We start from the raw sequence: 15,191 nt of genomic DNA on the forward strand, positions 1-15,191 counted from the left end.
AATCCAAGACCCGGGGATAAGCACAGCCCGCTTCATTCTCAAGCTTTCTTCCTGGGCTTGCAGCATGTTAGAGGCTCTATTGCTGTGAAGAGACGCCATGACCACAGCAACGCTCATAAAGGACCACGTTTAATTGGGGCTTTCCTTCCCCACCTCTCTCCGATAGCCTAAAAAGTGGACGGAAGACACTGAAGGTTTCCTGGAAGAGTGACGATTGCTCGGAGGAGGAACCCAAGGCCTGAGCAAAGATTCTCTGCCTGCTCAGAACTGAGTGAACTCTAGAGCGGCTTGAAAAACGGCCCGGCGAAGGCCCATGGGGAGGGGCACTACTAGGAGGTGTGGCCTTGCTGGAGTGGGTGTGGCCGCCTTAAAGCAGGCGTGGCTTTGTTGGACGAGGTGCTTCACTAGGGGGTGGGCTCTGAGGTCTCAGAAGATCAAACCAGCTCTGGTGGCTCCGTTCCCTTCGTGCGGATCTGATGTGGAACTCTCAGCTTCTCCTCCAGCACCGTGTCTGCCTGCCTGCGTCCGTGCTTCCCGCCAGGACGACAATGGCCTGAACCTCTGAACCGTAAGCCAGTCCCAAAGTGTGTGTGTGTGGTGTCCTATAGGTGTGCAGGGGTGTGTGCTGGGGTCTTGGGCATCCGGCTCTATCACTCTCTACCTTGTTTCTTTGGGACATTTTGTCTTACTGATCCTGAAGCTTAGTCCTCCGGTATTCGCCCTCCACCGTGCTTCGGATCTGAGGTGCGCCCGGCCTCACCCAGCTTTCTACAAGGGAAGCTCGGTACAGTTACACAGCAGTACGCTCATCCACTGAGCCATCTCTCCAGTCCCTGAAAAGTATATATTTCTTGTTTTCAATCGTCACCGTCCTCCACTGTAGATCATGCGCTTAAGATGCAGGTTGGCGGGGAGCAGAGCAAAGCCCCATGGGAGTGATGGTCTCTTACCCTACTGCCTGCTATGTGGGGCCACGGCCACAAGGGGTCAGTAAAGATCTTGGTGTGGCGGCACCAGCCTGGCGTCAGGAAACAGGCCGGGCTTTGGGGTCCTAGATCGGGCTAGTGGGGTCCTCATTCCCCCACTTTTATTCCAGTTGTTTGCTTTTGTCTGATACACATCAAGCATTCGTACAGCCTCCATGGTCACGGTCACAGCAGCTCTCACGAGTCCCTGCTTCCCTGGAGCAGGCAGTAGACTGCTGTCTAGACAGAAATCAACAGCAGCGACAAAGCTTGGATAACCCCAGTCATAAGAAAACAGAACGGAAATGAGGTGGTGACAGCGTTGGGAGAGGCCTGGGGGTGAGGTAACCTGGAAGGTCCGAGGGAAGCACCAGGGCTTCCAAAGCCCCCAGGAGCCCTGGGTTCAATGGCGCCATTCTGCAGATGAGGAAACTGAGACTCCAAAAGCCAGTGCAGAGCCTAGAAAGGAGCCCAAGTTTCTTAACTCCCAGACCGGTCCGTGAATGGCTCTCCTTTCCCTTGCTCCTTAGCTTGTCTTGTGTCATCTTGGGATGGGGGCGGGGGTGGGGGATAGAGGTGGGGATGCTTTGAGAATGTGGGTGTTAACAGGACAATGTGTGTGTAACTTTCAGAAGTCCTCAGAGCAAAAACTACACAAAAACCACACAGTAATAATAAAGCAATCCCACAGAGAGTTCTGATTTTGGTCTGGTAATTGAACTTCAAGGCCTCCCCACGTATTATTACACATTAAACCCTTTTTCAAATTTTGGGTTTGGTGCTTTGGCTATCTGAGGGTGTGACCGTGGGAAAGTTATTTTCTCGGCTGCCTCATCTTTAAATCTGAACTCAACTTTCCTAACCCCAAAGCCACCTCCCTCTCCACACCTTGGGTCATTTGCATGACTGGGCACTGGGCTGAACCCTGCCTCCTGCTTCTGAACCCACACCAGCCCTAAGCCTGTTCACACAGATGTCAAACCCAGTCACGCTTGTTTAGACAGTCACGGAGACGCTATGATGTAGGTTCGCGTGTGATCATCCTGTTTGTCAACCAGGAAGCAGGCTCCAGCAAGAGAGGACTTGCTCCAGGTCACGCCGTGCGAGTGACAGATTCAAACACAAGCTCTCTTAACTTCTCCCTACCCTAAGCTCCCAGCTAAGATAATGGAAAACATCAAAGCTTCGGTGTCCGAAGGAATTAAGCTTCACGCCCCTGAAAGAAAATCCAGGTAGGTGGTCCAGTAAAGCTTCCCCTGGTATCATACTGCCATCTGCAGAGCAAAGGGAGCCATTGCACCCCACATCGAGAAGGTGTCGTGAGGTCAAACTCAGGGGTATATCCACCTGAACTTTCTTTCTTTCACTGCGTGTGTGTACTCCACAGAGCATGTGTGGAGGTCACAGGACAACTTGTAGAAGCTGGCTTGTGCCTTCCACTGTGTACTTTCAGGGGGCTGAAGTCAGCACATCAGGCTTGGTGGCAAGCGTCTTTCCCTAGCTTGCCAGCCGGAGCTTTTCAAATGGTTTTGGTCCAGCGAGCAACCTCAGTGAAGGGACTAGGGGTGTATCTTGGTGGCAAAGAATATACTCGGCGTGTGAGCTGTCCTTGGTTTGACCCCAGTGCCACCACCATAAATACATAAACAAACAAACAAACAAATAAACAAAGGGAGGTAGGGTGGGGAGGAGTCTGACACTTGGGCCTCTTACCTCAGGAAACACTGAAGTCCAAAATGAAATGCTCCCTATAGTCTCAGGCATTTGAATACTTGGTTCCCAGTTGATAGCTCTGTTAGGGGAGGCTTGGGGGTGTGGCCTTGCTGGAGGAAGTGTGTCACTAGAGGGGGGCTTTGAGAGCCTAAAGATTCTCAGCATTTCTAGTTCCCTCTCTCTGCCTCATGTGCTTCATTTGCAGTTTCTCTCTCTCTCTCTCTCTCTCTCTCTCTCTCTTTCTCTCTCTCTCTCGTGTGTGTGTGTGTGTGTGTGTGTGTGTGTGTGTCCGAAAAGTACCTTTTCCTTCTTGTTTCTCCCTTTTTGTTTGGCAGGAATGTTATCGAATGTCAACTCAGTGCAATCTAGAATCACCTGGAAAGGGAGTCTCAGTGAGGGCTTGTCTAGAGTGTGGACGAGGGATGGGGGAGATTGTCTTGATTATGTTAACTGTCGTGAAAAGACAGGCCCCCAGCATGGGCAGCAGCATTCCCTAGGCAGGGAGGCCCGGACTGTGCAAGTGTAGAGAGATGTGCACTGGCAAACATGCATCCATCCATCTCTCTTTGCTTTTGACTGTGCTATTTGAACTTGACTGCTGCCCCTCCTCCTCTAAGTTGCTTTTTCTATTGTGTGCTTTGTCACAGCAATCGGAAATGGAATTAGAGCACCCATGAATGACAATCATAAGTGGAAGGGCCTGGATTTTGACACTATGGGTAATACCACTGTCCTAGGCAGACCTTGATTTCCATTCCTTTTTACACCAAGCCTCTCTTAAGAGGCTGCTGCTCTGCTTACTCATCCTACCTTCTCATTTGTTCTGGGGCTCTCATTGCTACCCGGATATGCCTGACAGCGGCTTGGAGCTCCTCATTTCTCCATGTGTTCCTCTCAAGTCTATTCTACCCACTTTAAAGTGATCTTCCTTCCTTCTCCACCCCAGTGGGATCCTCCATGGCTCCCATCAGCAACGGCATCCAGCTCAAGCTCAGCCTGCCGCTATCGAGGATCATTCTTCTTTGACCTCACCCTCTCCAGGCACATCCTCTGGGCCTCCAACCATCTACCTGCATGCTAACCACCTATAAGCAGCCTCACCCCATAAGCATCGTTCGTTTGTGCTACTTTGCACGTGCTGCCACTTCCTTCGGGGTCTCTTTCTTTCACACACTGGTGTCCACACTCTGCTCCATCTGTTCTGTGAGATGAGCATCTGCTATGTGTCCTGGACGTATAGGACTTGCCCCCACAGCCTTAATCCGTTGTCAGGTCTCCTTAGGACTTCCATTTTAAAGACAAGAAATTTCAGACTCGAAGAAGATAAGCTTCCCAAGATGAGTGTTCATTTAGCTGCAAAGGAAGCCAGAAAATATGATTTCTAGTGACCAGTCACGTATCTGTCACGTGTTTACCAATCTATGTTTCTGACACCGAGAATACTAAATTCCACCAAGAGTGGTGGTGCACATCTTTAATCCCAGCTCTTAGCAGGCAGAGGCAGGTGGATATTTGTGAGTTCAAGGTCAGCCTGGCTTACATGGAGAGTCCCAGGACAGCCAGAACTACATAGTGAGATTCTGCATAAGAAAGAAAGAAAGCTAAACTCCAGCAGTTCTAACTATACAAGACTTGGGCCCTGATGTCTGCCCAACCTTACCAAACACCCTGGGGTTTGAGTTCTAGTCTCAAGGGAGCCACTTATTACTACTGTTTGTCCATCAAAACCATCCTCTTCCACAGTGCCCCAGTTGCTGATAGACACGTAACTGCTAGTAGAAAGCCTATTTCCCAGCTTCCTTTGCAGCTACATATCATTAAAGACGGTCATGTGATAGGATTGCCAGGCCTCAAAGCCAGGGTGTGCTCACCTCACTCTCTTTCTGCTGAGAACTGGGCATGGTGTGTTCATGTAGCTTCCATGCTACCAACAAAGATGAAAAGAGAGGTAAAGGCTGGTTTGAACTCTGAGGTCATGAATAACAGAGCAACAAGAAGGAAATGATCTGGTTCTAACTGACTGGCTGGGACTCAGAAGAGATATTTTTGGTTCAACTCACTTAAAACTCTGTGTTTGTCATAAAACATGAGCTAACACTTGAATAGGTATTGTGCAAGATTCTGACCCTTTCTCACACTTCCCCCACTGTTTCTTGTTTGTGTGTTTTGTTTTTGTTTTTTGTTTGGCTGTCCTGAAACTCCCTCCTGCAGAACAGGCTGACCTCAAACTCAGAGATCTGCCTGCCTCTGCCTCCTGAGTGCTGAGATTAAAGGTGTACACCACCACCACCCACTTGTTTTTGTTTCTGAGACAGGATCTCATGTAGCCCAGGCTAGCCTCCAACTCACTATGTAGTTGAGACTGGGACTTTAAACTTCTAATTTTCCTGTCTCCACTTTCTCTGGGATTAGAGGCCTACGCCACCAAGCCTAGTTTATGAGGTTATTGGCACTGAATCCAGACTTTTGTTCATGAAAGGAAAGTGTTCTACCAAATGAAATACATACCCAGCCCCCAGCGCCCCCCTTTTCTTGAGACAGGGTCTTGCTATATAGCCCTTCCTGGTCTGTAACTCACCATGTAGTCCAGGCTAGCCTTAGACTTGTGGCCATCCCCCTGCCTCTGACTTCCAAGTGCTGAGCTTACAGGTGTTGTGCCACCATGCCTAGCATACAGGTCTTTCTTAAATAAATTAAGTGTTTGAACTCTGTCAGTCAAATTACTAGGTGTGTGCCTGTGGACAAGTGAGCACACCTTTGTGAAGCTCAGGTCCTTTATCTGGAGTAATGATGCGCTGGGTTAGGCTACCGGGAGGCAGCTGAGGTGTTCTGAGTCAGTCCTGACTGGGCTAACTAGCAGAATGCACGTGTGTGGAGAGCTGGCTGCAATTTGTTGTTGTTTGGGGAGGGTTTTTTGAGACAAAGTCTCTCTCTCTTAGCCTAGGTAGACCCCAAACTGGTAACTCTCCTGCCTCAGCCTCAGCTGCCAGTTGCTCGATTACATGTGTGTGCTACCAGGCCCAACATTACCTGCAAATTTGATAAACTCTTACTTTTTAATTGCTTTAAATTTTTATTTATTTAGTCATTATATTTTTTTTGGGGGGGGTGCAAGCTTGTGGAGGGTTCTCAGCTTGTCAGGTTTGATAGCAAGCACTTTTACCCACTGAGCTATTCTGCTGGCTTCCAACAGGCTTTATATAAAGAAGAAAGGGAGAAGGGGATGGAGCATTGCCGTTTCAAACCAGCCGTGGAAAAAGCAAGACTTTAGAATTTGGCATTATTTCACTTCAAACCACATGCAGAGGGCAAGGCACAATTACCCAAACCGAATGGGCTGTAAGTGAAGGAGAAGCGGTTCCCCAGTGAAAATTTAGGACACCTTCTTGCAAGAGGAAGGACTGGACCCCGAAGGCTGAAGGCAGGTATCTCAGGGGCTGAAGGGCCATTTGCGTGGGGCCTGCTTTGAAGTCACTCCTCCCCTTTGCTGGACCTCCTCTCTGGACTTGTAAACAGGCCCTGCTCCCTCAGCACGGGCTGTACTAACCGGGAAGCCGCTATCACACTCAGAGCTTATCACACGCCAGGCACAGCACTGAGCACGTAGCAGCGATAGCACCCGTGAGCCATCAGTTGACTTTATCTGTATTTGAACACACTGCAGATTAGAAAGAAGAACAAAGCCCCAGGGGCTCAGAGGATGGCAAAGTGGCTTCGTCAAATATCGTGTGGCCAGGGCTGGGAGGGTGGTTCACTGGGCACAGTGTTTGCGACAGGAACGTGAGGACCCGAGTCGGGTTATTAACACCCATGTAAAAGGCCAAGCGTGACCACAACCATCTGTGACCCTAACATAGGGGGCAGAGATGAGAGCTCCCCAGAGCTTGCTGGCCAGTCGATCTAACCTAAAGGGTGAACTCCAGGTTTAATTAAAAAAAAAAAAAAGTAAAGGAGGGAGGAAGACATCCTACAAAGAGCTCCTGATTCCACAGATGAACACATGGGCACGGCCTCCTTCACACACTTGAGCATACATATTCACACACACACACACACACATAAAAAATTAATAACTTCCAAAAGGCAAAAGATACCACGTGTAAAGTTAAATGATCAGCAACAGCTATAGAAACAATACCTAAACACTCCCCAAAGGGCTTTACCACTTTGTTATTTTTTTTTTTAATGATTTCGTCCTTTCATTTCATGCATATGAATATTTGCCCATGTGAACTTAAGTGTACCATGTGTGCCTGGTGCCATCAGAAGCCACAAGAAGGAGTCAGATCTCCTGGAACTGGAATTACCGATGGCTGTGAAACAGGGGCTGGGTGCTGAGAATCAAAATTGGGTCCCAAAGCGGAGGGGAACAGCAAGTGCTCTTAACCGCTGAGCCCTCTCTCTCCAGCCCCCAGGGCTTAGTATCTACAATATATAAGGATTTCTCTTGTAAGCCGGACCTGTTGCCAAACCTGCTATCCAGCCACTGTGAGTCAGAAAGCCACGAGTTCAAGGTCTACTAGGTTGCTGAGAGAAGTCAAGGTCAACCTGACAGACTTAGTGAGAATTTATCTCAAAGCAACAGAGAGACAGACAGACAGACAGACAGAGAGAGCTACAGCTCAGAGGCAGAGCATATCATGTTGTTCAACCCCCAGCACTGAATAAAAAGTTCTAATAAATTATTAAGAAAAATCCACACAGCCCAGAAGAACCCCCAGACAGCGGTAAGAGCAGTGATTCACAGAGAAAGAAGTACAAATGGACCATATCTTTATTAGCGATGAAATAAATGGAAAGTAGGCGACACTTTCTATGCACTTAGATAAAGGTTTGGAATGTTCCTAATGCCCGGAGAGCCAAGGGCGTGAGCCTGCTGGATTTCTTACACAGAGCTAGCAGGGGGCAAGATAAAATTGGTTTCTTCACCCCAGGAAATATTTTATTTGCATGTATCATCAGATCACATAACGCCCCTCTAGGAGTTTACCCCACAGAGCCCTTCCCACAGACATGCGAGGTAAGTAGAACAGGTCTTCTGGTAGCATTATTCTTTACCCCTAGATTTAGGTAACAGCCAGCATTTCCATCACTGGGGCTGGTGAGCAGATTGCTCACAATGCAGTTATCAAAAAGAACAAAGTTGCCTAGCACAGGGATGCATCCCTGTGACCCTTGGTGTCTCGAAACAAGAGTAGAATGAGCAAATGACAAGACAGAGCCATATTTACTGATTCAGAAAGTGTATGAAAATATACTAAGGTGGGGGAAGGAAGCCAGTTAAAGGATATATTAGAGGCTTGGAAATAGTTCATCTGGTAGAGTATTTGCCTAATAGGCACAGAGTCCTGTGTTCAATCTGCAGCACCCCACAAACTGGGTGAGGTACAGGCCCATAATGCCAGCACTTCAGAGTAGAGGCAAGAGGGTCAGAAGAAGTTCAAGAGCATCTTCAGCTACGCAGGGAGTCTAAGCTGATATGTGATTCTGCCTCTGTTATAATCCCAGTAATAAAAAATGCATCAGCAGACATGTATTCAAGGGAGTATGATGTGTTCATTTTGGCATGGGAAAGACAAGCACGGGGATTCTGGTTTACATGTTCCTAAAATATTAGGAGTATTTTGGCTGGGAGGAGGCGCTGTCACTGGCCTGTGGCTCTGTTCCCCGTCAGTGGCTCTCATCTGAGTCACTGTTTAACATCTCAGCGCATCCTCATGGGAAGCCTGAGGTGCCTGTCTGACAGGTGAGACTGAGCGTGGAGTAGCTCAGTGTTTTTTTACATCTGTCAGGGCACAGCTGGGCCAGCCTCAGTCTTGCTACATTTTCATCCTTTGTTTGAGACAGTCTTGTAGCCTGGGCTGGTTTTGAACTCAGCATGTAGTTTAGACTAGCCTTGAACTCCTGATCCTCCTGCTCCCAGTTCCCAAATGGTGGGGTCACAGGCACGTGCTATCACACCCTTACCACAAACTCTTAACCTTCTAGACTCCAAACTGCTCAGCAGGGGCTGCTGGGCATTCTCCATGTGTCTCTTGTCTTGTGCTTCAGCAGACCTTAAACCCCAAAGTGTGCAGCCCCCCCCCCCGGCCCAAACCAGCTGCAGGATAACGCTGTGACTATCCATCGTCAAACCTTGTTTATTAAGATATGCATGAGTGTTTGGCTTGCAGGAGTGAGTGTCTGTGTACCACATACGTGCAGCATCTATGGAGGCCAAGAAGACATCAGAAATAGAGTTTCAGACGGTTGTGAGCCTCCATGCAGGTGCTGGGAATTAAATTCAACTCATCAGCCAGTGCTCTTAGCCCCTGCACCAGCTCTCCAGCCCCTCAATGCACCAGTTTCTATGTGTTCCCAGGACCCAGCTCATCTGAGTCCTGGTAACATGCACGTGTATTCTTGGCGTTACTCTTCTCTTGCATAGAGAGAGAAACCAAGGCCTGGGGAGGCCCAGCCACCTCTGCATCTCACACGCACCAAGGGGCAAGGGGCAAGCTCAGGCTCGGAATCTGTTCTTTCACTCAGATTCAATTCCTTCTCCAGATTCATCCCAGGCATGGGACAGGCCCTGCAGAATGAGGGTGTGCCTTGGACCCAATTCACTGTGCCCCAGTTTCTTGACCTCTGGAATGGAGACAAACTCCCCAGGAGGACTCCTTACAGGGTGGGTGAGATAGTGAAGGGGAAGCTGGAATAGACCGAGTCTCTCCTGGCACTCCCTGTTTGTCTCCATCATTCCTGCACACAGTAGGCACTCAGAGGTGCTGACGGTGTCTTTAGTTGGCACTAGTCCTGACCCAGCACTTGTAGCATCAAAGTGTCGTGAAGAGTTAGGCAAGGGTGGATTAAGGAACTCCTTCGGATCACTGGATAATCAGCTAAACCACTTAAGCTGCCTGGGAAAAGGCTGAGATCAGGCTGCGCATTAATTTATTCAGCAATGACTGTGAGCTGGAAGGGTGTCAGCCATGATGGCAGTGCTGTTAGTGAGGATCTCCCATGCACCATAGACCCTGGGAGGAACATTTGATTGCCTTTCTGTTGTTCTTCAGTAAGGAAGGTGATACTTGGGACCAAGGGGTGCCGGGTGAGTTGTGAGGAGACGTCTGTTAGGACCCTGGTGTTTGTGGGGGGACACTGTGCCACTCAAAGTCCCCTTCCATGGCATTGTTGCCCTAACAGGGAAGTGGCAGCCTTTCCCTGAAGGCCCTGGAGAGGCCTGCCATACCCCGCAAGAGCCATGCCAATTCCAGGGCAGCCCACATTCCAAGCCGGATGAGGACCAGAGCATAGAGGAGCGAACTGGTCTAACCTGGGTCAACTCTGAAGGGCCCTTCTAGCTTCAGAGCTCTGCAGGGGACTGGCTGACTCTTGGCCGCCTGCTCATTGTGTGACTCCTGCTCCTTTGGGCTTCCCTCCCCTCCCTTGTGCAGCACAGATTCCCAAGACAATAATCTCTTGCAAACAGAACACTGTCTCGGAGTCTGCTTCCTGGGGAGCCCAGCTTCCAACAGTCTGATTCTTGTACTGTACGGACCCTTTGCTAGGTGACTAAAGCAGCCTCCTTAATGGCTATAGGATAAAGATGTCACCCAAAGTCAAGATTCAAGGAGAAGAGCATTAAGCACAGACTCCACTGTTCTAAACACTTCATCTACTTCAGCTTTTCATGTGGGTGTGTATTTGTTTGTATGTATCTGACAAAAGAGGGTGGTAGAGCCTTAGAGCTGGAATTAGGTAGTTGGGAGCCTCATGGTATAGGTGCTGGGAACTCTGGTCCTCTGAAGGAGAAGCATTCTTAATCATTGAGCCATCTTTCTAATCCTTCTTTGTTTTGTGAGATGGGGTCTCATGTATTCAAGGCTGGCCCTAACCTCAATATGTAGCCAAGGATGACCTTGAACTCCTGATCTCCCTGTCTCTACCTCCCAAGTGCTGAGACTACAGGCACATACCCCCTTTGAAGCTTTCACTAGCCAAGCAGCAGCTCTATAGTGGTCATGCTGTTAATTGGGACCCCATATTTACTCAGAGGTTTTTACCCCATATTTACAGAGAGGTTCTAACTGTAGAAAAACACAAGGCCATGGTCATAAAAGATAAAGAAAAATAAAGAATGTTGGCATGGGGAAATAGGAGGAGGAGGAAGAAGAGCAAGAGAAGGAGGAGGAGGAAGAAAAAGAAGCATGATTTGTCTGTGCCATGACTGAGTTCCTAGCTTTAGGAAAACTAAATTTAAAGACCTGGGCAGTTGCTACCCAGGCAGGAGAGTGAGATCATCAGATGAAGGGCCAGCAGGCTGTGTTAGGAGGCAGACTCTCAGGAAGAGGTGACAGACACCACAGGAAGCTGTGTTCTTACAGAAAGATGAAGACTCAAAGGGTGGAGGGACTTTATTTGCAGTCAGGCAGCTCCTGAACTGTTCTAGAACTGATTATATGGAGACACAGACTCCAAGCCCATTGCTCTTTCTCCTTCAGCTCGCAGGGCCAGGACCTGGTGAGCTGTTCTGGTCTTATCTTCTCTGTCCATCTGTCTGCTGATCAGTTTGTCAGTAGTTCCTCTTTGGAGGCTGGCTGGCGTTTTTTGGCTGCCCTTGTTTTGGTCCTGGGAATTAAACCCAGGACCCTGTAGGTGCTCTACCCTAAAACTCTATCTAACACTTCCCTCTTTCCTTTTGAGACAGGAATCTTAAAAGGTTAGTCCAGAACTCACTGTAGCTGATACTGACCTCGAACCCAGCACCCTCAGTGCTGGATTACAGGGGTGAGGTGCCATGTATGGCTTGGTGTGGTGTCTTTGTATTCCCTTCTACTTGGGAGGCATTGAGAGTTGGCCAACTGCTCATTAACTCATTCTGAACTAGTCCCTCACTTGCAGGGAGGATTATTGCCTTGTAAAGTAGCAGGTAAGGATTTTTAGCCTCTTTTTACTAGTGGAAAAACTGAGGCCCGAAGAAAAGGCAATCAAGGTAGTGTCCAGCCCAGGCCAAACCTCCCTGTCCCAATTGAATTCCTTGGTTTCTGTCTCTGGTCTGGGGTCCTAGGCAATCCTGACTATGAGCTTAATGGTTGGCTATTGACAACTCTATTTTTTTTTCCTTCCATATGTCCCAGAAGGCCCTGGGATCTAAGAGTAGAACTTAATTCATTTAACAAACACCGCCCGTCACCCACTCTTTGCCCTTGTTACAGGCTTTAGAGCTGGTGCCCACATAGCATACCCTGGGATAACTCACAGCTGCTGAAGTCATCTGCATGAGAACACGGCACTAGGGCAAAGGCCAAGCACTTGGAGACAGTGGGGCTCAGTGGCACTGCTCTGCAGTCTCTGGAATTTGCTGTCACCTAGAGAATGCACCCTGCCTGGCCCTAGCACTCTGGGATGCAGGCCTCTTCCTCCTGGCCTACAGCCTCACTTCTAGCCTTCCTCGCACACAGTTAGGAGATCTTTTCAGAGCGAATGGCAGAGGGTGTGCTGGAGATCTGGACTTGAAGGCCACATCTTGCCAGGCTTGGGCTAGCACCACACCCCTCACCTGTGGAATGAGGACTGAGCTGGCCACCTAAAGTTGTCGGGAAACCATTAGCTCTTCCCCTGTCTGTTCTAGATACGCCTTGCCTTTATCATAGATCCCACAGACTGGTATTCGGCCCTCCCTCTGAATCAAGGTCTTGTCCTGTTCCTTAAAACATTTGTTGCTCCATATTGTTCATCGCATCAAATGTCACCTCCTCCCTGAAGCTGACATGACCTCCGCCCCAACCAGCTGAACCTATTCCACCTGTTTTCTGGACAACTCTCTTTCATGTTCCAATGGGCTATGATTCCTCATGCATCAATTTGCAGCATAACCATCTCTACAATCTGCTGAGTCTGACCATGTGCTATAGTAATCTCATGAAGTATGTGTGAGGCTCTGGTTTCAATCCCTGCTAACACACACACATAAAGGTATGGCAATTAACATCAAGACCACCTCCCTCCAAGAAACCCGGAAGGGGCAGTATCATGGACAAATGACACTGTCTCTGTCCAAAGCAAGGGCTGCCTGGATCTTCAGGTACCATCCAGTTTCCGGAGTCCTGGTAGCTGGAAAATCCAATGGGCTAAGCTGGCAACTGGCCTGTCAACAGCCTGGGACTCCTAGGTTATGACACAATTGCACAACTCTCAAGACATTAAAAAAAAAAACTATTAAGTTTTCTGTCCTTTGTGCTGCTGGAATTCGGTGACCTCCATCCCGCTTTGGGCCACTCACAGCCTCAGGTGTTTTTCCAAGTTATAGGTAATTGACAGTGGGATGAAAAGGAAATGGAAACTCAAAACTAAAGCAACCCAGTTTTATTTTGGTTTTAGAGGACACTGAGAGCATCGTTTCACTCTGCAGCACTTAGGTGTAAAACCTTCCCTTCCCCCCCCCCGCCCCCCGCAGGCCAGAGGCCCAGGGAAGATAGAGAATCAGGGAGATGGCTCTGGAGACCCGGTTAGTGGGCTGCACAAGAAGGAAGGTCAGGCAGAGGCCTGCAATGGCTCAGATTGGGAGGAGGGGGCGGGAAGGAGAGCACAGAATTCAAGAACGTGGAATCCGAAGGCTGGTTCAGTCCCCTCCATTTGACCGCTGAGGCTTGGGTAAGAGAAGCAAGACGCAGCTGTCACACAGCAGGAGGCGGGCCTGCAGGCAAGGCAGGCAACCACGGCGGGCCGGAGTCGTCTCGGCGCGTAACCCCGGCGCCTCCACCCTCACGGAGGATGTGTGCGGGCCGGGCCGCCGGACGCAGAGTTTAGCGACCCTAGGCGGCCGCTCTCAGCAGCTCACCGAGCCGGCGGGCGGCGCGGACCCCAGGTCCGAGAAGCAGTCGAACTCGCTCTGGCCCAGGAAGAGCTCGGGCAGCTCGCGCACGCGGTGCAGCCCAAGCTCGAGCTCCAGCGACGTCAGCGCTTCCTCGTCGATGAGCTCCGCGTCCATGCAGCCCAGGGCGGGGGGCGGCGGCGGCGCTGACGCTGCTCCGGGCGCCGGCTGCAGAGGTGAAGGGCCTCCGGCGGCTCCCGGGGGCGCCGGGATGCGGCCCGGGGACGGCGTGGCTGCAGGCTGCAGGTGCGCGCTGCCGGCGCTCGGCGGCTGCGCGACGGGGAAGGGCTGGAAGGAGACCGGAGACCCGAAGGAGCCGTAGGCCAGGGACCCGGGTGGCGGCGGCGGTCCCAGAGGAGCCCCCCGCGGCCGCAGACCACTGTCCATGCCCTGGCCTGCGTACGGCTGCACAGTCCGGGGCGCGTGCGGGCCGTGGGCGTGCGGCGGCACCTGCAGCAGGCAGTAGCTCTCGGCGAGCATCAGGTGGTCGGCCATGGCAGCGGGCGGATTGTCAGCGAGCGCCCGGGGTCCCGGCCAGCAGCTCCTCTTGGGTGGGAGACCCGAGCACCTTGGCGTCCCTGTAATTCAGCCAGGCAAAGGAAGACCCAATCGGATTCGTCCACCGCTTCCCCCGGGGTCTCCCGGATCTCCTCTCTCCTGAGCTGCCCCACGGGCTGTAGGGACTGGCCGCGAGAGAAGCAATCGCCGCTAGTGCGGAGGGTTCGCAGACTTTCGTGCAAGTCTCGGAACCCGGCGATTTCTTATGGCAGGAGGCGGGATCGCCACGCCCCCTGTCTGTCATTGGCTGGGCTAATCCCTCCTGGCCGTGTCTTGGGCCCTTCCAACGATGCCTAGGCCACGCCCCTTACCAGAGCTCCGCCCCTTACCAGAGCTCCGCCCCTTGGGCCTCCAGCGGGGGTCCCAGGTTGCAAATGCTTTTTGGTGGCGCTGAGTGGTTGACATTACTCTGGGGCTCAGTGAAGAAGGCCTTCGGGTTCTGGTTAGCGGGGGATGTGGGAGTAGCTTGAATTTGCAAGAAGATGAAGTGGGAGGGCCAATTCCTGGAGCTTCTGGAGCTTGGGGTCCACTCAACTTCTTAATTTTTCAGATCGAGCCTCAGAGGCAGAAGAGATTTCCTGGAAACACACAAGCCTTTTAAGATTCAAACCCAAGACTTTGTATTTCACTTCAGTGAAGCAGGGTCGTTTGGAGAGGTTGGCTCTCTGTCCCCACAATCCCCAGGGAGCCTGTTGCTTCTTCTCTGGCTCTCACTGTGCTCTGTCTGTTGAAGCATGTCCCGAGTTGTTATTAAAATAATTTATGGGCATGTCTCCTGAAGGACTTGTTCGTCTTCTTGCCCTCAGCACTTGGCCCGCAGCCTGGCCCAGAGCTGGCTTTCAGTTAAAGTGGAATGAATGAGCGAATGATGGCGTGAATTGCAGCTCATTCACCAAGCTGCGGCTTCTTCCTCGGTAGAATGCTGGCAAGACCACACGCGCTTATGGTGAGGGTTAGCTGAGGCTGTGTGTAAGGAGCCCTCCACAGTGCCTGGCATATACATATGCAAATGTTCCTTAACTGAGTTAAGGGTTGGATATAGGGTTGGTTCTAATGACCTTCCAGTGGAGGATTTTCACACCTTCTTTGGATCACAGTAA

General features: G+C 50.7%; 1 protein-coding gene across 1 annotated transcript; it reads right to left on the reverse strand.

Annotated features, from left to right (window-relative positions):
* Nucleotides 1-13,010: 13,010 nt before the first annotated feature.
* Cited4 (Cbp/p300 interacting transactivator with Glu/Asp rich carboxy-terminal domain 4) lies at nucleotides 13,011-14,346 on the reverse strand. The gene has a single exon (XM_021639493.2). It carries the CDS (start codon nucleotides 14,026-14,028, stop codon nucleotides 13,489-13,491), a length of 540 nt encoding a protein of 179 aa, XP_021495168.1. The 5' UTR covers nucleotides 14,029-14,346; the 3' UTR covers nucleotides 13,011-13,488.
* Between the last annotated feature and the right edge of the window lie 845 nt (nucleotides 14,347-15,191).

This window comes from Meriones unguiculatus, chromosome 3, assembly GCF_030254825.1.
Source record: "Meriones unguiculatus strain TT.TT164.6M chromosome 3, Bangor_MerUng_6.1, whole genome shotgun sequence".
NCBI classification, from domain to species: Eukaryota; Metazoa; Chordata; class Mammalia; order Rodentia; family Muridae; genus Meriones; species Meriones unguiculatus.

Bases quoted from the DNA above. Each gene is read 5' to 3' on its own strand.
- Cited4 (XM_021639493.2), bottom strand. From the start codon at position 14,028: ATGGCCGACCACCTGATGCTCGCCGAGAGCTACTGCCTGCTGCAGGTG.